Here is a 26,709-nt window from a genome sequence, read left to right as displayed (position 1 = left end):
TAGCTGTTCTTTTCTGCCAATGGCAAAAGGACATGTGTAGATAGCACAAAGAAAACTGAATTTGAGAGTCAAGATGACCTGGCTTTAATCCCCATCCTTGAAACTTCCTAACTGTCTGACCCGGAGCAAATCATTTAACCTCTGTTCCATAGCTTCCTTCTCTTTAAAAGGAAGTTATTGAACTCAATGTTTTTGTAAGTCTTCTTCTTCCTGGAAATCTATGGTCTTATGTCTCTTCTGTTTGGGGCTGCCCACAGGTTAGTTTCCATTATTTTTGTTATCAACAGTGAAGGAAAAAACTTTATCTCTGATCCTAGACTCAACCCAATCTTCTTCTCTATCTCATTCCCTCTAGTAGTTTGGGAGCCCAGAAGCCTACTCTTCCTAGTGCCTAACCATATAATTCCCTCAAGGAACAGGTCAAAGAACCTGAGACCCAAATGAACAAGTGCATGTATGCCCAGGATGTGACTTGTTAATAATGGAGAACAAAGAAGATGAGACTCTGCTTGTCTCATTTCCAGCCTACCAATCCAAGCATTTCCTGTTTATTTGTTTATTTTAGTTTCCAGGACACAGATTTAGTAGATGCTTGTCTGTTTACAATATTAGAAATTTCCAAATAAACCAACAAATAAGGTCCTCCAGTGTCTCCTGGGCAGGGATTATTACAGTAATTAATTAATTGAAGTTTAGAAAACTCTTTTATATCCTTTTATTAAAGGGACTAACTAAGTTCAAAGCACCATAATAATCAGGCCTAATGAGGTCATCAAATTAATAAAGAAGGGCTCAAACTATATATAAAGCTCCTCCAGGAGATGGAAGTTTCAGGACAAGGGTGACTGGAGACAGGTGAGTGCCCTATGTCAGTTCTGAAATATTCCATAGGAGCAATCCTCAGGTTTGTGCATGATGGAAAACCAACTGTTAATTCATGGAGGATCCTGCTGCTGAATTTGTGTTGTAGGACAGAGGCAGAGGAGGAGGGAGTCTGAAGAAAACTGCTGTCCAGTCTTGAAGCATCCTGAGCAAGTAGAACCTGTGTTTTGGGGGAAAAAAACCTTCTTAAAGAAGGACAGGAAGTGGTCTCTCTTCAAAGACCAAAACAGGTTAGTGGAAGGTGGGGGTGGGGGGCATCTAGGTGGCAAAGTGGATAGAGCACCAACCTGGAGTCAGGAGGACCTGAGTTTAAATCCGACCTCAAACACTTGATACTTACTATATGACCTTGGGCAAGTCACTTAATCCCAAAACCTCAAAAAAAATAAAACAAAAAAGGGAAGACAAAACAAGTTAATGGGGAGGATAGGAAGGCATTTCTATCTTAGATCACTCAAGTCAGGATCATTTGCAGAAGTGTGGGCCATGACCAAAAAAAATGACAACAATGAACCCATAGCAAATTGCTTCATTTCTCTGGGTCCCTGTTTCTGCAAATCTATCTGGAATCACATATTGAAGAGAATGACAAGGGTAAGATCTCTATGCCTTAAAACCCTGTGGTTCTGTACAACTATCAGATCATGTTCCATGATGACTCCTGGAATTTTTTGCAGTAAAGATTTAAGCGAGGCTCTGCAACGAACTATGATGACTTTTTTCATTGACTCAAAATACATTTTCATTACTGAAGTTTCTGATTTTTTCTATTTAAACAACTTTATTTCAAAAATCATTCTAGGTCCTGCAGAATAAGATCCATCAAGATGTTAATTCCTGCCACTTTTTTGGGCCTTGCTGTCCTCATTGGTGAGTGAGTGTGTGTGTGTGTGTGTGTGTGTGTGTGTGTGTGTGTGTGTTAATGTTGTTTATTATTGACCCCAAAACCATATTGTGCACTAGTAATTTCAAAAGTGCAACTTTTTTTTCTATTCATGAAAATATTAAAGTAGAAGTGAGTTGAAATTTAATTTTCTTCCCCAAGACAATTAGAATACTTTCCTATTTCATTCACCATTTTCTCAAGTCAGAGCCAGACTATGGTCAGGCAAGTCAGGCAGTTGCTTAGGGCACAAGAATAATATTTCAAGTAGGTATATTTGATGCCAGAAAACCTCACCCTCCTTGACCCACTGGTTTTGTTTCATGAAAAATAGAGATGCAGGTAGTGCAATTTCCAGTCCTTGTCTAGGGTACATAAACTTTTGGTCTCAGTTCTTCCTCAAGCCCTGGTTATAACTTACTCCATGGGGCAGAAGATTATAGGTTGGGTATAAGAAAGAGGTACTTTGGAACAAATATACTGATACATATAATTATCCATCATGATGATTAATACCTTGAATCTGTGTTGCCCTTAACTTTTAAGGATCTGGAATAAAGTAGCAGAACTTTCTTGAATTAATAAATTCAAGAATTGCTAAGAATCACTAGCATATTTTAGAGTAAAAGATTAAACTCAAATAATAAGCTAAAGTTCTCCTTTTGGAAGGTTAGTTGGTGGTTTCAGGGATGCCTGGGGGGGATAACATTCCCCCATTGCAGGTCTTTCTATTCTCTAATACATTTTTCCTTATTAATCTTTCTAATGAACAGCTCCAATGGCAACACTTCCCCAACTCAAAGACCTTCAATGACTCCTTATTGCCTACTAGGGAGGGAGAGAATAAGTCAGTAGCTATGTAAAGATCTTTATAAATATTATCTCATTTGATCCTCAGAATAATCTCATGAGTTATATTCTCTTATTATCCTCATTTTACAATTTGAGGAAACTGACAAAGAGGTTAAGTGATTTGTCCAAGGTCACAGAGTTAGCAAGTATCAGAGGCAGGATTTGAAATCAGGTTTTCCAGACTAGGTCACTATACCAGCTAACTAACAAATTAAATTTACATTCTTTATCCAATAGAGCACCTTGAAAAACTGGCTTCAATATTTCTTTTGTATCAATTTTGTCTTAGGATGCTTCCTTACCTCTCCTAAATTGCCCTACATATCATATAAGCTAGATCATTTGACATTTCCTTAATATTAGAAAACAATCACTTTTAGAGTCAAGGGTTTGTCATCCAAATTTCTATCTCTCTCTCTACTATATCTGTATGTATAGTATAGGTTCTCAATTGATTTTTGAATTATTGAAAGAATGACTACCTAACAAGATAAAGAAAAGGTTCAATGCTATTCATGGTCTACACTTTAATCAAATTCAAAATGTCAATTCAAGACATATTTTTCTTGTAGCCTTGGTTTAAAAGAATCTTTTGCTTTTCAGTTACTTCTGAGGGCACTTATCCATACCCACCCCCTGTGAATCCCCACTTCCAACCCCATCTGTACCATGGTTGCTACGGTGATATCATGAGTATGAACACCTCTGGAGTCTCCTGTGATATAGACAGATTGATCAACTGTGGTAAGTGCACATTCATTATTTTCCTCTTCCCTTTATATCTTCCTAGGACTTTCCCTTTAAAAGTTGCTTTTATCCATGTATCTGTTTCTCTGTTGTTTCCTTCTCCAACCTCTCTTTGCCTATCTTACTGCCCCTAAAATCATAGAACCAGGCAGCTAGGTGGGGCAGGGGATAGAGCACTGACCCTGGAGTCTTTCAGGAGGACCTGAGTTCAAAACCAGCCTCAGATAATTAATAATTACCTAAATGTATGATCTTAGGCAAGTCACTTAACTCCACTGCTGAGAGAGAGAGACAGAGAGAGAGAGAGAGAGAGAGAGAGAGAGAGAGAGAGAGAGATTGAGAGATTCATAGAACCATAGAATTCAAAAGTAGAAGGACCCAGAGAGACCAAGACATTCTTTTTACCAACAAGGAAACTGAGACCCAGCAAAGTCAAGTGATTTGCCTTAGCCACTTAATGATAAAGTAGGACTAGGCCCCAGATCTTCTGTATTCCAGACCAGTGATGATTTCACTATGCTAGTTTCATTTATTTAAAAATCTGCTGTCTCTGGAATATCAGCTCTGAAATTCAGAGATTTCTCTCTGTGAGGGAGATGGAGTGGGAGGAAGAATGATTTAGAAAATAGATTTCTAAGGAAAGCTTCCTAAAAGTTGGAAGTCAGTACAGTAGTCAGAAGGACACTGAACTTAGAGTCAGGAAATATGGGTTCTCTGAAGCTATTTGACCTTGAACTAATTGGTGAATCCATCCAAACTCATCAGAGGGATGAACCAGTTGATCTCTAAGCTTGCTTTAAAATTCTATGGTTTTGAATATGGGTATGGGGTAGAAAAAGTACTTTCTAGAATTTTTTAACTTCCTTAGTTGACAAGCACTGTTGAATTGATTATGACTGTAGTATTTTCTCAAAAGATGTGTAACATAGGTTATGTTCACATGAGCAGGCCAGGTCCCCAGAAGTTCCCTTCAAGATTCCAGTGGGTAATCCTGCAAAATCAGGGATGGCTTCTTTAAACTTATGAGTTACCACTAGTGTGCATCTCCCATTGACTAGCAATTAATAACAATTAATAAGCATAAACAATTAGCTTTTAGAAAAGATTATTTTCCAAAGTAGTTTAGCAGGAACAATTGGAATATCCCCCTTCCTCTTCCAAATAAAGGACACACAAGTTGTTGCATATAGAGTCCTGGGGAAAGTGAACTTGAGCTTAGAAAGAGCAAGGGGTGAAGGGGTAACTTACAACTTCTGGTTCTGGTACTATATAACTATATCAGGGTTAGAGCATCTTTTTTCTTTTAGCAAGTCAATGGTGTAAAGTGACTTGCCCAAGGTCATACAGCTAGCTAATTATTAAGTTTTTGAGGCTGGATTTGAACTTGGGTCCTCCTGACTCCAGGGCTGGTGCTTTATCCACTGCATCACCTAGTTGTCTCTCTAGTCACTTTTAAGAAAAAAGAAAACTGAGGAAGTAGAGAAAGTACAGCTATTTCTGTTTCTACTGTAGGGATCCGTGGCTCAGAAATGTTTGCTGAGATGGATTTGCTGCCTATGAAGAAATATCAAACTATTATCAAAGATGTTGGACAGAAACAATGTGTGGATCCTGCTTTGATTGCTGGAATTATCTCTAGAGAGACCCATGCTGGGTCTGTGCTCCAAGACGGCTGGGACCATCAGGGTCTTAAATTTGGTCTGATGCAGGTAACTCAAGAATATCTGTGTTTCAGCAATGATGTTCTCCTTTCTACCAAAATGTCAGCAAAACCAGAAAATTTTTATAATTCTTTAAAAGGGGGAAAGTGGTACAGAAGAGAGTGAGAGAGAGAGAGAGAGAGAGAGAGAGAGAGAGAGAGAGAGAGAGCTGGATTTGGATTCAGAGGACCTCAGTTCAAATTTGAGCCCTGCAATTAACTATCTATGTAACTTTGGACAAATCACTTCATCTCTGGCCCTCAATTTCTTTATCTAATGGGGCCTTGACTAAAATATTGAATGGTCTCTGTTTATTTAACATTTTTGCCACTTTCTTTAGGGCCTGTCATTGGCGACTCTAAAAGATGCCTCATAAGAATGGAGTTGGATAAATGAGGAACAAGTGAGTTATAGCATAGTTATTATTTGGAGCCATCCCATGATTTCACTGGTAGAGAGAACTACAGTGTAGAATGATTGGCCTTGGAGAGTTATCTGGGGCATTGAGAGGTGACAGGATATGTCAGAGGCTGGAACAGAACTCAGGACTTGGAAGCTCGCTGCCTACTATGACTCAAATGGGGAAGTTTTAAAGAGCCTGTAAATACAGATTTTGGCTAATTGATTTTTAAAAAATATATTAATTGTATATTATTAAGAAAAATAATATGTATAAATACATATAAAGAATACATTTTTTTATCACCTTGGACCAAAATACTAATTAAGTAATATTTTTCACTCCTCACTAACTCAATGATAGGTTGTTGTGGGAGGAGAGAAATAGGGGATTTTGAATTATTCTGATAATTACCTTAACTCTTTATTCATGAAGCAAAGAACTCCATAGTTAGACATTGATTTTGCTATACATAACTGGAAATTGCCATTTTACCCTAATTAGCTGTGTGAACTTGAGCTACTTTACCTTCGATGAGCCTCAGTTTTCTCAGTACTTAAGGTTATTGTGAGGAAAGTATTTCATAAATCTTAGAGGGTTATAAAAGTATGAATGTGGCTTTTTGATGGCTCTTTAAAAGCATTAATGAAGGTATATTCTCTTGAGACGTTATTATAAGTTATTATTTTTTAAAATGACTATTTAAAAAGCAATATCTTGTTTTTGAGTAGCCAGTTTGCTTTTGAATAATATCATCTTATAATTTTTTTCTCACTGGAGTTGTTCAGTAGTCATTTCCCCAAAGCTTTTTTAAAATCATTGCTTCCATTTATATAATTCTTTATAGTTTACATAAAATGATTTGTGTATTATTCCACTTGATTATCACAGTGACCCTCTGAAATAGGTAGGATAAATATTTATTCCATTTTAAAGATGAGGAAACAAAAGTTCAGAGATTAATTAAATTACCCATAGTAACAGCTAGTAAGTGGTGGGGCCGAACATATCCCAAGTCTTCTGCCTCCAATCCAGTACACATTTCAACACATTACCTTTCTTCTCACTGAAGAAAAGTAGTATTTTAAGAAATAACACTTTGTGGGTAAAGAAGAAAATCCAAAATCTAAGAAATAAAAAATGAATTTGGAAGAACAAGGAAAACAAAAAAAATTTTCTCCAGAGAAGTCTGACATCATTTCATTTTTCTAGCTTGATAAACACACTTATCAACTCATTGGAGCCTGGGATAGTCAAGAGCACCTTACACAGGCTGTAAAGATCCTAACTGACAAAATTAGGGCAATCCAGAGAAAATTTCCAACCTGGACCATGAGTCTACACCTAAAAGGTGAGTCTGGTTTATTTGTTGAAAAGAGCATCCAATAAAATTATTTCTGACCTGAATGTTATTCTTGACTTACGAAGGAAAGATTTTTAACACCAAAGCTATTTAGCTAAAATGACATTAGTAAAGGAGGATTTATATGTCTGAAGTTTGTTCAGTTTAATGATCTGTCAAACTGTAGATTTTTAAAGAATTCTGTGGTTAGCCAAACCACATGCCCTGTCCAATATGTTGAAAACAAGGTGGGGAGAAAGCATGAATTGAGAATTCGAATTGGGAGGTGGGTTTAGATTTGGAGTCTTTGGCTTAGTTTTAAATTTCACCTCCGCTACTTTCTCCTGGAGTGACCTTGGGCAAGTCATTTAATTTCTCTAGGCCTGTTTCCTTTATAAATTTAGGGATTTGGACTAAATGACCTCTAAGTGCTTTTCCAACTCTAAACTTATCAAACCAGTCATCAATAAACAGTATCCAATAACCATTTATTCAGCATCTTTTATGTGATAGGCACTGTGCTAAGTGCTGGAGGATACAATTAATAAAAAGAAAGGTAGTCCCTGCCCTCAAGGAGTTTATAATTTAATGGGTGGAGACAGCACACAAAAGGAGGCAGGAAAATAGGGAAAGTAGGAGTTTCTGCCCTCTATAAAGGAAGATATCAGGAGAGCTTGGTACACTCCCCCATCACCCCAGCCTTCTGATCTGAGGGGACAGGAGGCTGAGGATGGTGAAGCAGTCAAAGCTTGACTTGATGAGATTTCTAGATTTGTGGAAAAAACCTCCAATCTGAAAATGTTGGAAATGTAGTGAACCTTCCTTTCTCCTGAGAAAATTCCTATTTCAGTACAAGACATGTTCATCTGGTTTGATTTCTTAACTATGACTTTAGAGATTCTAAAGCTTTGTTATAAAGTGGTGATAATGAAATGGGGGGAGGGTAATAGTCTCACTTAAGGTATTTGCTTCTGAGTTCCACACATAAGGAAGGACATTGTCCTTCCTTCCCAAAGAGGACCACAACATCAGGGAGTTGACGTCATGACAAGCACATGAATTGGAGTTGAATGAGGAGGTGCTTGCTAAGCCAGCAGTCTCACTTTCTCCTCTAGAGCCATCTGGATCCAATGACCAGATATGAATCAGGATGACTGGAGATGGCCCTGGATGTGAGACAATCAGGTTTAAGTGACTTGCCCAAGGTCACACAGCTAGTGAGTGTCCAAGTGTCTGAGTCCGGATTCAAACTCCCATCCTCCTGACTCCAAGGCCAGTGCTCTATCTACTGTGCCACCTCCTGGATCAGAAGGGGGTAAGATCTGAATTCAAATCCAGACCCAGACACTTACTATGGGACCCCGGAAAAGTCACTTAACCTGTCTGCCTGAAATTTCCTCATTCACAAAATGGGGACAATAATACCTCAACTGAAATAATATTTGAAATGTGCTATATAAATGCTATTAATAATTATAACTGACCAAAAGCAGAGTTGGCCTCTAGAGGGAACATGTTGCCCCTTGCTGGAAGTCTTCAAACAAATAGAATGAATGACCACTTGCAAGGTATATTGTAGTAGAGATTATTGTTAAGCTATGAATTGGATTGATTATTCCCCAAAGTATCTTTCAACTCTGTCATTTTGAGACTCAAGAGACAAAAGTTCATATGTAGCTAATTACTGTCACTAAAATTAAAAGTTCCTGAAATCAGGGACCAGATTTAGTCATTATTTTCCTACAAAGTAGAGGACAAGCATGCATATAGCAAATATTTTTGAACAGTAAGATTTGCTGATGTCCAATTTAGATCCTTGGATGCAAAACCAATCTTGGCAAATGCAAATACCTTTAAGATAAGAACAAACACCTTGAAAGATGCTTACAAAGAAGATGAACTGGGTAGAGAGTTTATTTCTGATCAGAGCTGGACAATTCAAGAGGACAAGCCAGCATTTTCCAAGTGACCTGAAGGTTATCCTGTTTAGAAGGGGAGAAAAAGAAAGCAATTTCTTTTTGGGAAACTTTGACCAGAGATCTGGCATCATAGCATTTTTCTGTCCTTCTGGCTGAAATTCCTCATTTAGTTTTAATGTTTTTGTGTTCTATTTCAGGTGGTCTCTCTGCCTACAAATCAGGGATTGATGCCATTGTAACCCCTAGTGATGTAGAAAATGAGTTCGTCCACGATATTCTTGCCAGATGTAAATTTTTTAAGAGACATGGATTTTAAATTTGAGGAGGTTGGCCAAATAGGTCACCATTTAGCAAGAAAGGCTAAGTGAGAATATGGTATTCCATACACACCTTTAACAATTATTTGAATAAATAACTACATTTACCTTTAAGAAAATTGTTCCCAGGAAGCAAAAGATATGATAAAACCCAAATTACAGGTTTTTAACCTGGGTCTTACAGGCTACCAACAATGGAGAGATTTCAGGGGGTCCATTAACTTGGATGGAAAAAATTATATATTTATTTCCATTAATCTCTAACTGAAAATAAACATTTCCTTTACTTATGAATAAAGGCAATAAATCACAGTAGTATTAAGTTTCATCAGATTGCCAAAGATTAATGAGCCATGCCCTACATGTTATTGCTCCCCACATTGAAAACAGAATCTGAGGGGCAGTTAGGTGGCACAGTGGATAAAGCAACCAGCCCTGGAGTCAGGGGGACCTGAGTTCAAATCCAGCCTCAGACACTTAATTGCCTAGCTGTGTGACCTTGGGCAAGTCACCAAGTCACTTAAATCCTATTGCCTTAAATAAATAAAATTAAAAAAAAACAGAACCTGAGCAAGTCATAAATAGCTCCCTGGGGGTTGAAAACCTTGATTCCATCCCTCCTAGCAATCTTCACCAATTCTGTCTCCCATCTAGGTTCCTGCCTTGTTGGAACTGATGAAGTTTAGCTCCACATTAGTACCAATGACATTCTTCTAAGATGTTCTAGGATGTCTATTCACAGCACATGGCTTTCAACCGTATAGGTACCATTTCTATGTTGCTAAAGATTACTACCCCCTACAACTCACCTCACCCCCCCCCCCAACACTACACACACACACACACACACACACACACACACACACACACAAAATTCCAAATCTTTGTGCTACTGGTTTGGCCTATCTGATGAGATTATGGTATATCATCCAACTGGTCAACTATGTTCATCAGATCTGTTGAATTGTAGGGCTAATTTAGATACAATGCAGTATGATTTTGAAGTTCATTTCTCAACCCTTGGTTTAATATTTCAATCACAACTACTTTTTCTTAGTCCCCCAAATGCAAAAAAGCTAATATAATGTACTTATTCTAACAGGATTTCACCTGAGAGGGATTCACCTCTATAAACCTGATAATCTCCATTTTTATAGTAGCATCCCAAGTTCTCTAGTGATACCTTTAGCTTCCTGTCAAAAGGCTAGTAATTCTCCAACAATGTAATCTTCTCCATTAAAAATACTATCCATACAATGCAAGGACAGGGAATATACCAGACATATAATGTCTCTCCCTTCCCCCTCTCCACCCCACCTCATTTGCTCCTTTGCAAACATGGCTGGGCTATATTGTGAACACCAAGATGATCTATTCCAGAAATGCAGTATCTTTATCACCCCTCAGAAGAGAGATGGAGGTAAAGATGGGACTTTTTCAGGGTTTAGGGAAATAGCTTGACCTGCACTAGACAATTGCGTTGCTCTGAGATTTTAAACATCTAAGTTCCATTAAGATTCTCCACTTTAGGCAACACCCACTTGCATAATTGGGAAAGGAATAACTGCTTCCATTGTTCTATTGGTGTCTCTGACACAGACACACACACACACACACACACATATACACACACACATATACATTCTCTTACATTCCAACTATGAGTATTACTCTTTCCCAGAGCTCTCTTTTTTCCCCTGTGTGAATATTGCCGAGACTTTAGAATTCTGATTTGCCATGATTTCCTTATTGCTTCCTATATTGTATGGAACCCACAACTTGGGCACTGAAGCATTCACTGATCCCAATATCCACATTTTTCATAGTCCTACAAATTCAAAGTCTTCTCTTAAAAATGAATTTCAACTCAGTTCCATTCCAACTGTAATTCAATATGCTTCTCTCTCTCTCTCTCTCTCTCTCTCTCTCTCTCTCTCTCTCTCTCTCTCTCTCTCTCCCCGATATCCTTTTAAATCTTAAGAAAAACTGTCATATTGTATTTTTATGTTCCACAAATGTCTCATTGCATTTTAACCCTGAACCTGAATCACAGAATTGGCTTAAATTAGTTCTGACTAGATGTACTTTGTTGTTAATCTGCAGTGGTCAGTTGCCATGATCTCATGTTTAAATTCACTTTTGAACTGGGGAAAGAGTGTTATAGAAGTTAGGGAGCCTTGGGTTATTGGCTAGTTAGAATCCTACCTCTGATATTTACTACTTGTATAATAACCTTGGTCAAGTTAACTTCCCTTTATGTGTAAAGTGAAGGGGTTGATGGCCTCCAGGGTCCCTTCTAGCTCTAGATTTATGATTAGCTCTAGTACAATGATTAGTGCTACTACTACACATACAGAGCCACCCTCAAAGTTGCCCTACTAACAGATTCTCGTGAAAACCAAAATTCTTTATTGTCTATGAATTTCTGATTATATCAAGAGATGAAAAGGCTTTTGACAGAATTGAAAACTCATTCATGTTCAAAACACTAAAAACATTGTTATAAATGGGTCTTTCTTTAATATGAATAGCTTCCAATGAAAAAGTTAGGGATGTTGGATATGGAGTTCATACTGTCAGATTACTTACTGACAGATTGATCAGTTTTACTTAAATGACTATTTTTCCTTTCCTGCTTTTTGTAACAGAATTGATGGAAATGCAAGTGATTTAAACAAAAGATAACAATTTAAAATTAGAAACATTCCATCATCAAGTTGGTTACCAGGCAATGCATTTTTTTCTTTTTGGTTATACCAAGTTGTGAATATGATGTGGCACAGAGGTGTTACACTCTATAAAGGTTGAAGAGAGGGCATATACTAATATGAAATCATAGTCTGAGGAAATATTGGAGTCTCTGTCTTCCATGATGTGCCCTAAGGTGGGGAATGTGGGGCCAGGACAAGGGAATTCTCTCTACATATATAAGGAGAGATACTAAAACCACCCATCTCCCAGGAAGTGATGTTTGTCAAGGCCTTTACAAACTTTGAAACACTACATTAAATGAGAGTTTATCATCATCATCATCATCATCATCATCATCATCATCTTTATTATCGTTGTTTTGATATAGTCCAGGAGGAAGGTTAGAGATGGAAAAGTGGAGGAGAGAGTAAATGCTCTAATTGGAAGAATACTGATTTTTTAAAGTAAAAAACCCTAGGCTCCCCATTCTTGCTTTCTTTTTTCCCCTTAGGACTAAGTCGTTTTACTGAGGTGTTGATGCTGGTAGTTTGGGGGTACGCATTGCATTACGCAAGGCAGTGGGCGCCGGGTCCGCAGCCCCGGGGGGCTTAACCCTGGTCCTCTCCGTCGCCGAGGGTGAGCTTGTCAAAAAGATACTCGGCGGCGCCGCAGGCGGGGGCGCCCATCCTGCGCAGGTTGGCCACGTGGTCCCCCAGCTGCTTGATGCACTTCACCTGCTCCTCCAGGTAGTGGCTTTCCAGGAAGTCGCAGAGGTGGGGGTCGCTCCTGTCGGCCGCCAGCCGGTGCAGCTCCAGCAGGGCCTGGTTCACGGTCTCCTCCAGGCGCAGCGCGCTCTCCAGGGCCCGCAGGCCGCCGCCCCAGTCGTCGCGCTCGGGCTTCTGGATGTCCTGCAGCAGGATGCGGCCGCCGCGCTGGTTCTGGAACCTCATCAGCCGCTGGGCGTGCGCCCCCTCCTCCTGGGAGTGGCGGAGGAAGTACCGGGAGAAGTTCTTGAGCGCCACGTCGTCGCGGTCGAAGTAGTAGGCCATGGACAGGTAGACGTAGGAGGCGTGCAGCTCCAGGTGGATCTGCCGGTTGACCGCCGCCTCCGAGTCGCGGTGGTAGTTCTGCCGCACCCCGGCGGGGGGCGCGCTGGCCCTGGCGGCCGAGAGCGTGGAGGCGGCCCAGAGCAGAGGAGGCAGGGGCAGGAGGAGGCGGCGGCGGCGGCGCGGCGGCGGGGGCGGCGGGGGCCGGCTGGGGCGGCCCGAGGCTGCGGGGCCGGGACAGGAGGGTCAGTGGGGCCGAGGCTGCGGGCCCGGGACAGGCGGGCCAGTGGGGCCGAGGCTGCGGGGCCGGGACAGGAGGGCCAGTGGGGCCGAGGCTGCGGGCGGCCCGAGGCTGCGGGCCCGGGACAGGCGGGCCAGTGGGGCCGAGGCTGCGGGCCCGGGACAGGAGGGCCAGTGGGGCCGAGGCTGCGGGCCCGGGACAGGAGGGCCAGTGGGGCCGAGGCTGCGGGGCCGGGACAGGAGGGTCAGTGGGGCCGAGGCTGCGGGGCCGGGACAGGAGGGCCAGTGGGGCCGAGGCTGCGGGGCCCGGGACAGGAGGGCCAGTGGGGCCGAGGCTGCGGGGCCGGGACAGGAGGGTCAGTGGGGCCGAGGCTGCGGGGCCGGGACAGGAGGGCCAGTGGGGCCGAGGCTGCGGGGCCCAGGACAGGCGGGCCAGTGGGGCCGAGGCTGCGGGGCCCGGGACAGGAGGGCCAGTGGGGCCGAGGCTGCGGGCCCGGGACAGGAGGGTCAGTGGGGCCGAGGCTGCGGGGCCGGGACAGGAGGGTCAGTGGGGCCGAGGCTGCGGGGCCCGGGACAGGAGGGCCAGTGGGGGCGGCCCGAGGCTGCGGGGACCGGGACAGGCGGGTCAGGGCAGCCCGAGGCTGCGGGGCCCAGGTCACTGGGGGCGGGGGCCTGCGGGCACCCCGGCCTTGCACTTTCCCGCCCTACTGAGAAAGTAGAGAATGGACAAAAGAAGTCCGGGAAAAGGGGGAAACTCTTCAAGAAGGCTTGTCTGGGGGGTGCAGGCCGGACACAGCCAGGCAGGAGGAGGACAAACCCATCCCTGTCGAGGCCCGCCAAGATGGCCACGGGAGGCGGGAACTCACCTGAGCGCCCCCACATCCCCCGGCAAACCGCGGGAAAAGGAGGCCTCAACATGGACTGTGGAGCGGCAGAGCCAACGAAAGGATGGACCAGGACGGGCTTCCAGCCCACGAGGCGTGAGGAGTGGCGGGGAGGCGGGCCTGCGCCACCGAGGCGACAGTGGAGGGCGGGCGGGCAGGTGTGAGGAGGGGGAGGCCCGGCAGGCCCCGCCCCGCACTGCCCCGCCCCCGCTGCCCCGCCCCCTGCAGGTGCAGCACTGGGAGACCAGGGCGCAGACCCCGGGCCTAGGGAGAAGGAAGAAAACTAGCACTTTGTGGCCACAGGTCCAAGGTGGGAAAGTGCACTTGTGGTCGATCATGGACCCAGCACAAGGCGGGGGGTGGGAGCCGTGTCTGTCCTTCAATCAGACCGCCTTGGGAGGACTTAAAACCTGCAAGTTCCCAGGATTGGCTCTGAAAACGGCAGCTCAGCGCCCCCTCCATCCAACTTTAGCTTAAAACGAACAGTCAAGAAATAGGCAGGGGGGAAGAAAAAGAGCAAAAATTGACCAAGAAAGTTATTGTGGTGACGGGGAAGATCTAAACACAGACTCAGAAGAGGAAAACAATATCAAAACAGCTACATGTGGAGCCTCAAAGAAAAAGGTGACTTGGCGTTAGGCTCAAAAAGCTCAACAAGAGATGATAAAAATCAAATAGAGAGGTAGAAGAAGAATTGGGAAAAGAAATGAGAATCACACAAAAGAATGATGAAAAAGGAGTCAATAACATGGCAAAGGAAACAAAAAATGGAAAAGGATGTGAAAAATTCACTGAAAAAATAATTGCTTAACAAGTAGAATTAGCCAAATAAAAGGGAAATACAAACATCTCACTTGAAAAATAATTCCTTAAAAATTAGAATTGGGCAAGTGGAAGCTAATGTCTCCACGAGACACCAAGAAACAATAAAAACAAAAAAGAATGAAAAAATAGAAGAGAATGTGAACTATCTTATTGGAAAACAACTGATTTGGAAAATAGATTAAGGCAAAAACCTTACCTGAAAGCCATAATCAAAAAAAAAAAAGGACCAGAACATCATTTTTCAAGAAATTAGATATGCTAAAGGTAAAGAAGGAATCCACTGATCACCTCCTGAAGAAGATCCCAAAATGAACACTCCTAGGAATATTATAGACAAATTCCAAAGTTCCCAGGCCAAAGAGAAGATACTGCAAGCAGCCAGAAAGAAACAATTCGCAGAACCACAATCAAAATTAAACAGGATTTAGCTGTTTGTACATTAAAGGAAATGGAATGTTTGGAATATGATATTCTGGAAGGGAAAGGGGCCTGGACTACAATTAAGAATCACCTACCCAGAGAAGTAGTATAAAGAGAAACTAAAAATAATCTTTCAGAGGAAAAAATAAGCATTTAATGAAATACAGAACTTTCAAACATTCCTGATGGAAAAAAAACTAGAGCTGAACAGAAAATCTGATTTTCAAATACAAAACTCAAGAGATATATAAAAATGGAAATGGAAAAGAGAAATCATAAGGTATTCAATTAGGTTAAACTGTTTATATTCCTACATGGGAAGTTTACCCATTTAACTCTAAAGAACATTACTACTATTTTTTAAAGTTTATTTGGTATTTTTCCCCTGAATACATGTAAAAACAATTTTTAACATTCATTTTTAAAACTTCAAGTTCCGAATTCCCTGTCTTCCTTCCCCTTCCTCCATTGAGAAGGCAAAAAAATCAATATGTCACACAAGTGTTATCATAAAAAACATTTTGAGACATTTAGGAGTAAACCTAGAAGTCATGGGTGCAAATTGACTAAGATGGAATTGATATCCAAAAAAATAAAATTAAGGACTGAGAAAGGGAGATGCACTGAAGAAGGGAAAGCCAGAGGTAGAATGGGACAAAATTATCTCTCATGAAGAGGCATGAAAGACCTATTACAGTGGAAGGGAAGATGAGGTTTAGGCAGAGTGGCAGGCAACAGTTGAACCTTACTCTCATTGGAACTGACTCAAAGAAAGAATAACATACATATTCCATAGGATATAGAAATCTATTTTATCCAATTGAGAAGTAGAAGGGGGGAGGGGATAGTATTAGTTGGGGAGGAGGACAGATTAAAAGGGAGGGCAAGATTGGGGGATTATGGTAAAAAAGTTTTAAAAAAGGGTGGTAATCATGATCTCTGATAAGGCAAAAGCAAAATCTATTAAAAGGGAGAAGAAAGGAAACTACATCTTGTTAAGAGATACTATACTGGGCAGCTAGGTGGCGTAGTGGATAAAGCACTGGCCTTGGAGTCAGGAGTACCTGGGTTCAAATCCAGTCTCAGACACTTAATAATTACTTAGCTTGTGACCTTGGGCAAGCCACTTTAACCCCATTTAAATACCTAGCTGTGTGGCCTTGGGCAAGCCACTTAACCCCATTTGCCTTGCAAAAACCTAAAAAAAAAAGCCAAGAGATACTATACACAATGAAGGAAAAGCAATACTAAATATGCATGCACCAAATGGTATAGCACCCAAATTTTTAAAGAAGTTAAATAAGTTACAGGAGAAAATAGGCAATAAACTGATACTAGTGGAGGACTTCAACTTCCCCCACTCAAACTAGATAAATCTAACTATAAAATAAGAAGTTAAGGAAGTAAATACAATTTTAGATATGATAGATATTTAGATAGAAAGTTAGATATACTAGACCACTGGAGAAAATTGAATGGAAATAGAAAGGAATATAGTTTTTCTCAGTGTTACACCTATAGAAAAATTACCACGTACTAGGACATAAAAACTTTACAACTAATTCAGAAAAGCAGAAATATTAAATGCATCCTTTTCAGAATATAATGCAACAAAGATTACATTCAATAAAGGACCTTGGAAATTTAAAAATTTCAAAAAAAGGACCTTGGAGATTAAAAAGTGATATAAATTAAATAATCCTAAAGAATAAGTTGGGGGTCAAAGAACAAATCATAGAAATAGTTAATTTCATTAAAGAGAATGACAACATTGAGACCATTTATCAAAATTTATGGACCCAAAGTATTACTTAGGGAAAGATTTATATGTAAGCATTTGCTTACATCAACAAAATAAAGAGCAGATCAATCATTGGGCACGCAACTAAAAAACTAGAAAAAAGAAATAAAGGACGCTAAGAATAATTTTGGCTTCTGCAAAGCGATAATGATTAATTGGATTATCGGAAATGTAAGCCTAACTGAAAAAAAGGTATTCTTTATAATAATTTAAAGCTTTAATATACATATTCTTTTTCTCCAGCAGTAGAGATTTCAAGAAAGAGGACTGGAGGGATTTATGAAGAATTATATGAAAGGCTAGATTTTATACATGTGACAAAAGAGAGTTAGAAATGATAAGTTTTATTTTTTCTTTTTTAAGAGACTTCTGGTTTAAGTTTAAGGCCTTCTGATTCAAGCTGGTGAGCTGGTAGAAGATGTCCAATTTTGGAAAAATGAAGCACTGTTATTCAACAGTCAAGAAATGGAGATTTACTTAGCTATGGCAGTGGAAGGATATCAAACAAAGCTATGTATCAAAGATACTTCGTATTGACTCAGCTGAGCATATCTACCCTGCTTCCAAGTTTTCTATTAAGTCAACTAACCAAACCAGCCATAGTTTACTGTTTTTTTCTACATGAACCCAAATAAGAACTTCAAGGAGCACACTTGCTCACACATACATGTTAGATGTCAAAAACCAGAACTGTTTTAGCTATACTAAGATGTCTGAACCATTGAAGATAAAAGACTTATAAACATAATTTCTGTGTTTGTGGGGAAGATCTGTCCATCTCTTTCTTTTCTGCTCTTATTAAAAGAATATAAATTTTGATCACTGACTCCTAGCAAAATAACTTGGGATTTACAAGCCAGATTTCTTTTTAATGGACCATGACTTAAACCCAAATCACTGTGGCTCTCATTGTTTAGCCAACAACAGATCCCAGCCCAAACCTCACTTCTTCACTATTTGGGATCTGATAGCTCTGAGTGAGTGTAAATAGTAACTGTTTCTGTTTTGTTTTTGTTTTTTGTTTTTAGATTTTTGCAAGGCAAATGGGGTTATGTGGCTTGCCCAAAGCCACACAGCTAGGTAATTATTAAGTGTCTGAGACTGGATTTGAACCCAGGTACTCCTGACTCTGGGGCTGGTGCTGTATCCACTGTGCCACCTAGCTACCCCACTTTGTGTTTTAGCCAGAGAAATCCAAGGTCATCCACCTCCAGACTGATTTTTTTTTAACTAGGTAAAAGAGGCCATTCTTTATTTCATTTTTACCTAGTCTTAATCACTGAATGGGCACTGCCTTAGAAAAACAGACCTGGGAAAGACATTTGTGTAAAAAGGCTGAGGTCTCCCCACTGCACTGGGGCCATCTCCAGTTGTCCTGATCCATATCTGGCCACAGGATTTGGATGGCTACAGATGGCTCCCTCACTTAAAATTCATTTAATTTTGCTGCCATAACAGCAGGGTGGGGAAATTCTAGAGAGACAGTTGTGGTTCTCTGACTCAGGGAGGTAAGAAAGGCTTAGACTTTAATTCAGAGGTTGCACAAAAGGTTTACAAGTTATTAAAAGTAGTAGTTTACAGGTTATTTTCTTTGGAGAAGCAACAAGATAGTGAAATTCAATATTGCTAATGAAGTAAAGGAAAAGAGATTAAAGGGCAGACTGATTAGCAGAAGTTGAGGGAAAGAAAGTCTAATGTGTAGGCAGGAAATCACTGATCCCTATTGAGAGACAGTAGCTACATGGGGAACTACATTTTGGTTCTTTAAAATAAAGGTGAGTTTCTAATTAGATAGTAATGTTGCCACTTGCATTGGATTATCTGCCTGTGACAAATCACAACTGAGACCCAGGAATGCAGGTGTGGAAAGAAAATGGAGATTTATTAAAAGAAGTTATAACACATAAGAAAGTGAGAGGAAAGTTAAAAAAGAGTTTAAGGAAAAGCCACATGGATTGCTAATTAATCTTGGCAGGTTAGCTGGCAGACTCAGCTGAAGTCTGGAAAGTGTGTGTGTGTGTGTGTGTGTGTGTGTGGTGTGAGAGAGAGAGAGACAGAGAGAGGTCAGTCTGCCAAGAGGCTTAGGTTAACCAGGCCACATGGTGAAGCTTATGGATTAAGGAAGAGCCTGAGAAACCCACATCCTTCTGGCTGTGAGGGGGAAGAAGCAAAAATGTCTAAGGGGCCACACTTCTTGTTAAATTACCCCTCCATTGTAGGCTCGACAGGGGGTGGTGCTTGGGGTGTGGTCTTTTACACCTTGGAGCTGATAACTTCCAAAGATACCTGTCTCTAGATACTTGATGTCCATTTTTAAATGTTATTTCCTGCCTAGCAGTGTCCGGGACAAGATTAGGTATAGGGGGACATGGGGGATAAGATTCAAATAACAGGGTCAAGAGGAGACAATCAACAGTTGTCTCCAAGGAAGGCAGAATCTCAAGAGCAGGAACCTCCACCCATGTGACAGATTTTGTTTTTCTGCTAATTCACAATTCTCTACATCAGTAAAGCACAAGTTAGATTCTTTAACAAGGTACAGAAAGTGAGTTTTTAAGAAGATAAGTTAAGCAAAGAAGAGACAGCTGAGGGGAGAACAGCAAAGCAAGTTAAGGATGGGAAAAAGGAAGGAAGCAGCCACAATATGTTGATTGGCCTTAGATCAAGGTAGATCTGACCATATGGAGCTGGACCACCTGGGTCCCAAAGCATGGACCTGGGATCACATGGATCCAGCATGGAAAAAGGAAGGGGAAAAGAAACTTGACAACCTGCTGCCTGGCTGAGTCACAGAGGAAAAAGAGGGAGGGCCAGACCCTTTTCAAATACAATTCTGTGGTAAGAGGAACTGAACAGTGTTTAAGGAGTGGGCAATACCTGGTATAAGAGTGGAGGCCATTACACATACTCCAAGGAGTCTTAACTCTCCTTAGGTCTTGGCACAGTGAAGCATCCTCAGTGATTGTCCCCAGGGAATGACCAAGGTCAAGACACATGGCTACCTATTGTTCTTGGGATTAAAGACATACTTAATAAGGTGTCTGTTGCCTAGTTTCCTGCCAAATGGGGTTTACAAAAAACAATACAGATTTGAGAACACTTTAACAACACAAAAATTAAAATATTTGTTTCCCAATGTAAAGACTAACAGATTGCCTTCTTTGGGGGGTGGAGGAAGGGAAGCAAGATTAGGGGAAAAATTGTAAAGCTCAAAATAAAATATTAAAAAAAAAAGATTTGTTTCCAATACAAAAGGATTACAACATTTCTCTGAACCCTGCTTCAGTTTGCAAGTCATGACATCACCTCCCTGATATTATGGTCTTCTCTAAGAAGGAAAGACAACAAACAACAACTAAAATATGTGAAGTCCATGTTATCCCTACTGCATCCCCCCAAGATGGCCTAGCTTCTTTTCATATCCTTTTGTTTTGTTTTGTTCTTTTGGCTTTTAGCAAGTCAGTGGGGTTAAGTGACTTGCCCAAGGCCACGTAGGTAATTATTAAGTGTCTGAGACCAATTGAACTCATGTTCTCCTGACTCCAGGGCTGGTGCTCTATCCACTATGCCACCTAGCTGCCCCTTCTTTTCATATCTAAGATGATCTGGTTTTCTCTCCATTTCCCTAAGACTCTTAAAAATTAAGCATTATGATAATATCAAATTGTTTGATTTCTCAAGAAGGGAGAAGGAAAGGAGAATATGGAACTCAAAAATATTAAAAAATGGTTATTAAAAGTTTTATATGTAATTGGAAAACATTTAATGAAATGAATAAAAATTTTATCAATTTTTTTTTGAAAAGTAAAACAATATTTTTTTTTAGGTTTTTGCAAGGCAAATGGGGTTAAGTGGCTTGCCCAAGGGCACACAGCTAGGTAATTATTAAGTGTCTGAGATCACATTTGAACTCAGGTACTCCTGACTCCAGGGCTGGTGCTCTATCCACTGCGCCACCTAGCCGCTCAAAAAGTAAAACATTATGACCTCTCCTCCCAGCTCTCTTTAAATTGAGCAAACTTTAGCAGAGCCTGAAGAAACATACACGGTCACAAAATTATTCTAACTGGGAGCAGGGGAGGGGGGCATGTCTATGATGAGTAGGGAGAAGAGCACTTTAGAAGAGTTAATACCCAGGCTAGGTGAATAGGCAGCTACAAGAGTAAGGGTAGGGATAATATAGTAATATATATATATATATATATAATATATATAATAAATATATAATATATAATATAATATATAATAAAGTAATACCAGATGCATTCTTTTATTTTTTTATTTTGGATGGAGTTTGATTTTCTTGGTGTCATAAAAACCAGTGAGGAATTTTCCTTCATTAATACAGATAAGCACCCACTCAGCAACTCACACTTACAAAATTTCCTTGGGTACTAAAAGGTTAAGAGACTTTTTAATTAGTGAAATGATGGTTCTAGAACCCTAGAAAGACATCTAAAAAAATCTGTTGAAACAATAACTTCAGTAAAGTTGCAGGATATAAAATAAATCCATACAAATCAGCATTTCTATATATTATCACCAAAATCCAGCAGGAAGATATAGAGGGAGAAATTTTACTGCAGAAATTACAGACAGAATAAAATATTTGGGAGTCTACCTGACAAGACACAAAGGAACTACATGATTATAATTGCAAACTGTTTCACATATATAGAGGTAAATAGGAGAAATATTATCATGGGAAGACCATATTAAAAATGCCAATACTATCCAAGTTAATTTACTTATTCAGTGCTATACCAATCAAACTACTAAAGAATTTGTAGAGTTGGAAACAACAAAATTCATTTGGAAGAACAAAAGGTCAAGAATTATGAGAATCTGAAAAAAAATGTGAAAGGCATCTTGTATTACTGGTTCTCAAACTATACTTACAAAGCTAAAATCATCAAAATGATTTAGTACTGGATACAAAAACTGAGTGCTTTAATCAGTGGAACAGATTAGATATACAATATACAGAATAAAATGAACACAGTAATATTGTGTTTGATAAATTCAAAATAATTTAAGTCAAAATTAATAAAAAAATTAAGAATTTAAGAGACTTGTCCAGGATCACATGGTCAGTATATGTCAAAGACTAGACTTTGAACCCAGGTCTTCCTGACTGTGAGGCCTGACTTACTAAACCTCACTACTTTATAAATATGCATATTTTTAATGCTAGAAAAATCTCACTCTCTGTGGTGAGTAGTATTCATTTGTAATATAAAGTTACAGGTTTCATGTAAAATTCAGAGGCTTCTATCTTGCCTTGGGCACACAAATGCCTTTATCTCTCTAGTTTCTAAAGAAAGGTCTCAATAAGCAAACTCGATCTATGGAAAGGGAAGCAGTTTATGACCGAGGAAGAGATGGAGAACATCATTAAAAACAAACTAGAGGGGCGGCTAGGTGGCGTAGTGGATGAAGCACTGGCCTTAGAGTCAGGAGTACCTGGATTCAAATCCGGTCTCAGACACTTAATAATTACCTAGCTGTGTGGCCTTGGGCAAGCCACTTAACCCCATTTGCCTTGCAAAAACCTAAACAAAAAGCCTAGATAATATTTTTTTAGGTTTTTTTTTTGCAAGGCAATGGGGTTAAGTGGCATGCCAAAAGGCCATACAGCTAGGTAATTATTAAGTGTTTGAGGTCAGATTTGAACTCAGGTATTCCTGACTCCATGGCCGGTGCTCCTATCCACTACGCCACCTAGCTGCTCCCCCCCAACTAGATAATTTTGATTACATTAAATTAAAAAACTTTTGCACAGACAAAAACCACTGTAACCAAGATCAAAAGAAATATAGTAAATTGGGAAACAATTCTTTACTAGCATTTCTGGCCAAGGACTCATTTCTAAAATATACAGAAAACTAAGTCAAATTTTCAAAAAAAAACCAACCCCAAAACCATTCCCCAATTGACAAATGGTCAAAGGATATGCAAAGGCAATTTACAGATAAGGAAATCAAAGCAATCCATAATCATAGGAATTGCTCCAAATCATCACTTATTAGAGAAATGCAAATTAAAGCATCTTTGAGGTATTACCTCACACCTCTCAGACTGGCCAATATGATCAGAAAGGACAATCATCAATGCTGAAAGGGATGCAGGATATTTGGGACACTAACACATGTCGGAGCTGTGAACTCATCCAATCTTTCTGGAGAGCAGCTTGGAATTGTGCCCATTGAGGAATGGCTTAACAAACTGTGGTTTATGTATGTCATGGAACACTATTGTTCTATTAGAAACCAGGAGGGACGGGAATTCAGGGAAGTTTGGAAAGATTTGCATGAACTGTTGCTGAGTGAGATGAGAACCAGAAAAACATTGTACACCCTAACAGCAACATGGGGGTGATGGTCAACCTTGATGGACTGGCTCATCCCTTCAGTACAACAACCAAGGACAATTTTGGGCTAACTGCGATGGAGAATACCATCTGTATCCAGAGAAAGAATTATGGACTTTAAACAAAGACCAAAGACTATTACTTTTAACTTAGAAAAAATGTTATCTTTTTATGTAATTTTGCTATCTCTTAATACTTCATTTTTCTTAGATCAATGTATACCATAGAAACAATGTAAAGACTAATATACTGCCTTCTGTGGGGGTGGGGGAGGGAAGCAAGATTAGAGGAAAAATTGTAAAACTCAAATAAAATCTTTCTTGAATGACAAAAAAAGCCTCAAGAAGATTTATGCCTTAAAAATTAGAATTTTATAATGATTATGACTTTGTAGTACTCCTGAGACAACTTAGTTCCCTTTGGGGAGGAGGGGAGCTTTTTTGCTCCTCTTTCTTTGGCATGTTTTTGTTGCTGCCTCCTGTACAATACTTGCAATATTTGCAATAATCTATATACAAGAGGCATGGAGTACCATTGGCATATGAGCATTCTTTGGGGGAATAACTTCCTGCAACAGAAAAATGGTGAAATGAACAAAGCAATTTTTTTTTTTTTTAGATTTTTCAAGGCAATGGGGTTAAGTGGCTTGCCCAAGGCCACACAGCTAGGTAATTATTAAGTGTCTGAGGTTGGATTTGAACCCAGGTACTCCTGACTCCAAGGCTGGTGCTCTATTCACTGTACCACCTAGCTGCCCCAAGGCAATATTTTCTACATATCATTTGTGGACTAATTTTTCTATAAATCTAATGCTCCTAATAGCAAATCCCCAATAGTTTAAAATATAACCTTTAACATATAACCCAAAACCTTACAAGGCAAATTATATGCTAAATTCCTATTTAAGTATTTGGTGAAAGCTGTAGATTACTATGGAAAATTCAAGCCTATTCAATGAGATTTTTTTATCTCCATTTTCTAAAAATCCTTCACTCCATTAACTTCAGTAAATTTTATTGATATAACCATCAAGCTGCAAAACACTGCTGCTCACTTTGACTTGTTTAACAGAGAAGATCCCAACTGAAGTAGTGCTTCTCATAAACTACTCAGTTTAAAAAAAGACAAAAAGAAGTCATTTGCATTCCTAACTGTAAGATTCCCTGAATTTACAGAAATTCACCTCATCTAGTAATATAGATTATAGATGTGTAAGGGACTGTTGTGTGTGGGAGTACTGTAAATGTTCATCACCTGGTGTCCTCTAGCACCAGAACATTATTTTACTGGTTGATTGGAGAGTCCACGGGAGTGGGAGTGGACCAGGAACTGGGGAACATATTTAAGCACTTTTATTTGGTTTACTAAATGGAGAACATGGAGATCTTGAAGAACTTGGAGAACTATCCATCCTTATCTCCCCGGGTAAGGATAAGCTAGCTGACAGGAACCTAACACTTCCTGAGCAGCTAGTTTAACTGGAACCTAACATAAACATACTCCAAACTCTCCTAACAAAGTTGTCAATAAAAGTATATCTGAAGAAAATATATTTTCCTTCTTTAAAGCAATGTTTGGAAGAATAAGTGAGAAGAAAAAAATTCATGCTTCCTAAAATGTCATAGATGAGGAAAATAAAGAAATGGTCTTTCTATTTTGAATGCACAAAGTTCAATAAATAGCTTGGTTTAGCATAAAGTTCAATAAATAGCTTCAGTTCATTTGAGAAAATACACACACTCTTACAAAGCTTTTCCAGGTTGATGCCATTCACATCTTCAAGTCATAGTAAAGCTGCATAAAAGCATATTACTTCAAGAATCATTGTCAAAACAACCTCTTCCAAATGTCTCTTTTCTATGAAAAATCTATGGAAGTAGTTGTCTCTAAGTTTTGTTTCCAATAGCTAAGTGGTTTATAGCAAGGAAAAGTGGTGTCAATATGTTAAAAAATATATATGTATATATTTATTTCAAAATGATAGACACTGAGCACACAGAGCCTCCTTTCTCATGTATTTATCAGTTATTTGGCTTGGGTAGGTGTCCAATCAGAAAATGAATTGTCTAGCAATCAACATCTAGAATAAAATAATCATAAACCTAAATGTTATAAAGAATTTGGTACCAAGCCATCTACTTTAGGCTACCATAATATTTAGAATCTGAACATACTAATTAAAATATTATATGAAAGATTGCAAATAAATTATTGCTTACAGTAGAATAAAGTTACAATTTTATTCCCTCTTTATAGACATATACATTTTATACAATTTAAAGCAAAACCTGACCATTCTTTTCTTGCAATTTTATTGTATTAAGAGGTAAAAATGAAGAAAATGGGAGTTCTTCCTACCAGCTTCTAAGAGGAACTGACCAAAGTAAAGAACTGACCAAAGTTTTTATGGTGAATCTCCATTTATTTCTGGTACATACAACACTTCAGCTACCAACAAGGGCATTCAAGGCCAGTGTCTCTTTCTCTTCCACAATGGACCATAATACCAAAACAGGAAAGCCAGGAATAGGCTGATGAAAATGATTGGAATGGTTTGGAATATGGACAATTTGTTTCTTTTTTGTTGTAGCTGCTTCAGGTTGTCTTGGCATTGTCTCAGCTCATTAGTGATAGTTGTTTTTCCTGCTTCGTTCTTTCAAACTCCAGTGGAACATAGACTTGTATTACTGTGCTGTTCAACAAGATGCCTTGAATTCAGACAGATATATTGTCATTTTTGGGATTACCCCAGTACTGCCTTTCTTAGTTTTCTTTTACATTTCTTCTAAAATGATCTTACCCACAGCAATATTTGCAATGATCCTCTGAATTATATCCACCTATCCCCATCCATTTAAGTTCAATGATAAGGATTTCGATGTTCAACCTTTCCATCTCCCACTTGACCATATTTAGTTTACTTTGGTTCCTGGTGCTTACATTTCAGGTTCCTGTGCAATAGTGATCTTTTCAATATTAGACTTCCTTTTTGTCACTAGATATTTGGAAGCTGAGCTTCCTTTCAGCTTTGGTCCAGTCACTTCTTTCTTTCTGTTATTTGTAGTTGTCCTTTACTTTTCCCCAGTAATATACTAGACATCTCCTGATCTGAGGAGCTCATCTTCCAGTGTCATATATTTTATCATTTTAATATTGTCCCTGTACTGGAGTGGTTTGCCATTTCCTTCTCCAGTGGGTCACCTTTTGTCAGAACTCTCCACTCTGACTTAATCTCTTCTCTGAACAGAGTGCTTATTTTACCAAGCTTCTGTGCTTATCACTGTGCATACCAAGAGAGAAAAAAAAACAGTCCCAGCCCCCAAGGAGCTTACAATTTAATGGGGGGGGGCATGTAAATAAATATATACAGAATAAATAAGAAATAACTAA

The 26,709-nt window shown here is 39.6% G+C and overlaps 2 protein-coding genes across 2 annotated transcripts; one reads left to right on the top strand and one right to left on the bottom strand.

Annotated features, from left to right (window-relative positions):
* Positions 1-1,709: 1,709 nt before the first annotated feature.
* Positions 1,710-9,041, top strand: LYG2 (lysozyme g2). Its single transcript, XM_074232044.1, has 5 exons — positions 1,710-1,752; positions 3,221-3,361; positions 4,877-5,073; positions 6,677-6,815; positions 8,923-9,041. Exons 1-5 carry the CDS (start codon positions 1,710-1,712, stop codon positions 9,039-9,041), a joined length of 639 nt encoding a protein of 212 aa, XP_074088145.1.
* Positions 9,042-12,071: 3,030 nt separating this feature from the next.
* LOC141520262 (ferritin heavy chain-like) lies at positions 12,072-14,035 on the bottom strand. The gene is made up of 2 exons (XM_074232038.1): positions 13,886-14,035; positions 12,072-13,003 (listed from the first exon to the last, which is right to left on the bottom strand). The coding sequence occupies exons 1-2, from the start codon at positions 13,935-13,937 to the stop codon at positions 12,342-12,344; spliced, it is 714 nt and encodes a 237-aa protein (XP_074088139.1). The 5' UTR covers positions 13,938-14,035; the 3' UTR covers positions 12,072-12,341.
* Positions 14,036-26,709: the final 12,674 nt, after the last annotated feature.

Source organism: Macrotis lagotis, chromosome 1 (genome assembly GCF_037893015.1).
Source record: "Macrotis lagotis isolate mMagLag1 chromosome 1, bilby.v1.9.chrom.fasta, whole genome shotgun sequence".
NCBI lineage: Eukaryota > Metazoa > Chordata > Mammalia > Peramelemorphia > Peramelidae > Macrotis > Macrotis lagotis.
The sequence above is the reverse complement of the archived record's forward strand: the minus strand, read 5'-3'. Positions and strand labels throughout refer to the sequence as shown.

Bases quoted from the DNA above. Each gene is read 5' to 3' on its own strand.
- LYG2 (XM_074232044.1), top strand. From the start codon at position 1,710: ATGTTAATTCCTGCCACTTTTTTGGGCCTTGCTGTCCTCATTG. The intron at 5,074-6,676 runs GTAACTCAAGAA...TCATTTTTCTAG, and splicing joins TTAAATTTGGTCTGATGCAG to CTTGATAAACACACTTATCA. The intron at 6,816-8,922 runs GTGAGTCTGGTT...GTTCTATTTCAG, and splicing joins CATGAGTCTACACCTAAAAG to GTGGTCTCTCTGCCTACAAA.
- LOC141520262 (XM_074232038.1), bottom strand. From the start codon at position 13,937: ATGTTGAGGCCTCCTTTTCCCGCGGTTTGCCGGGGGATGTGGGGGCGC. The intron at 13,004-13,885 runs GTGAGTTCCCGC...CCGGCCCCGCAG, and splicing joins GGGGATGTGGGGGCGCTCAG to CCTCGGGCCGCCCCAGCCGG.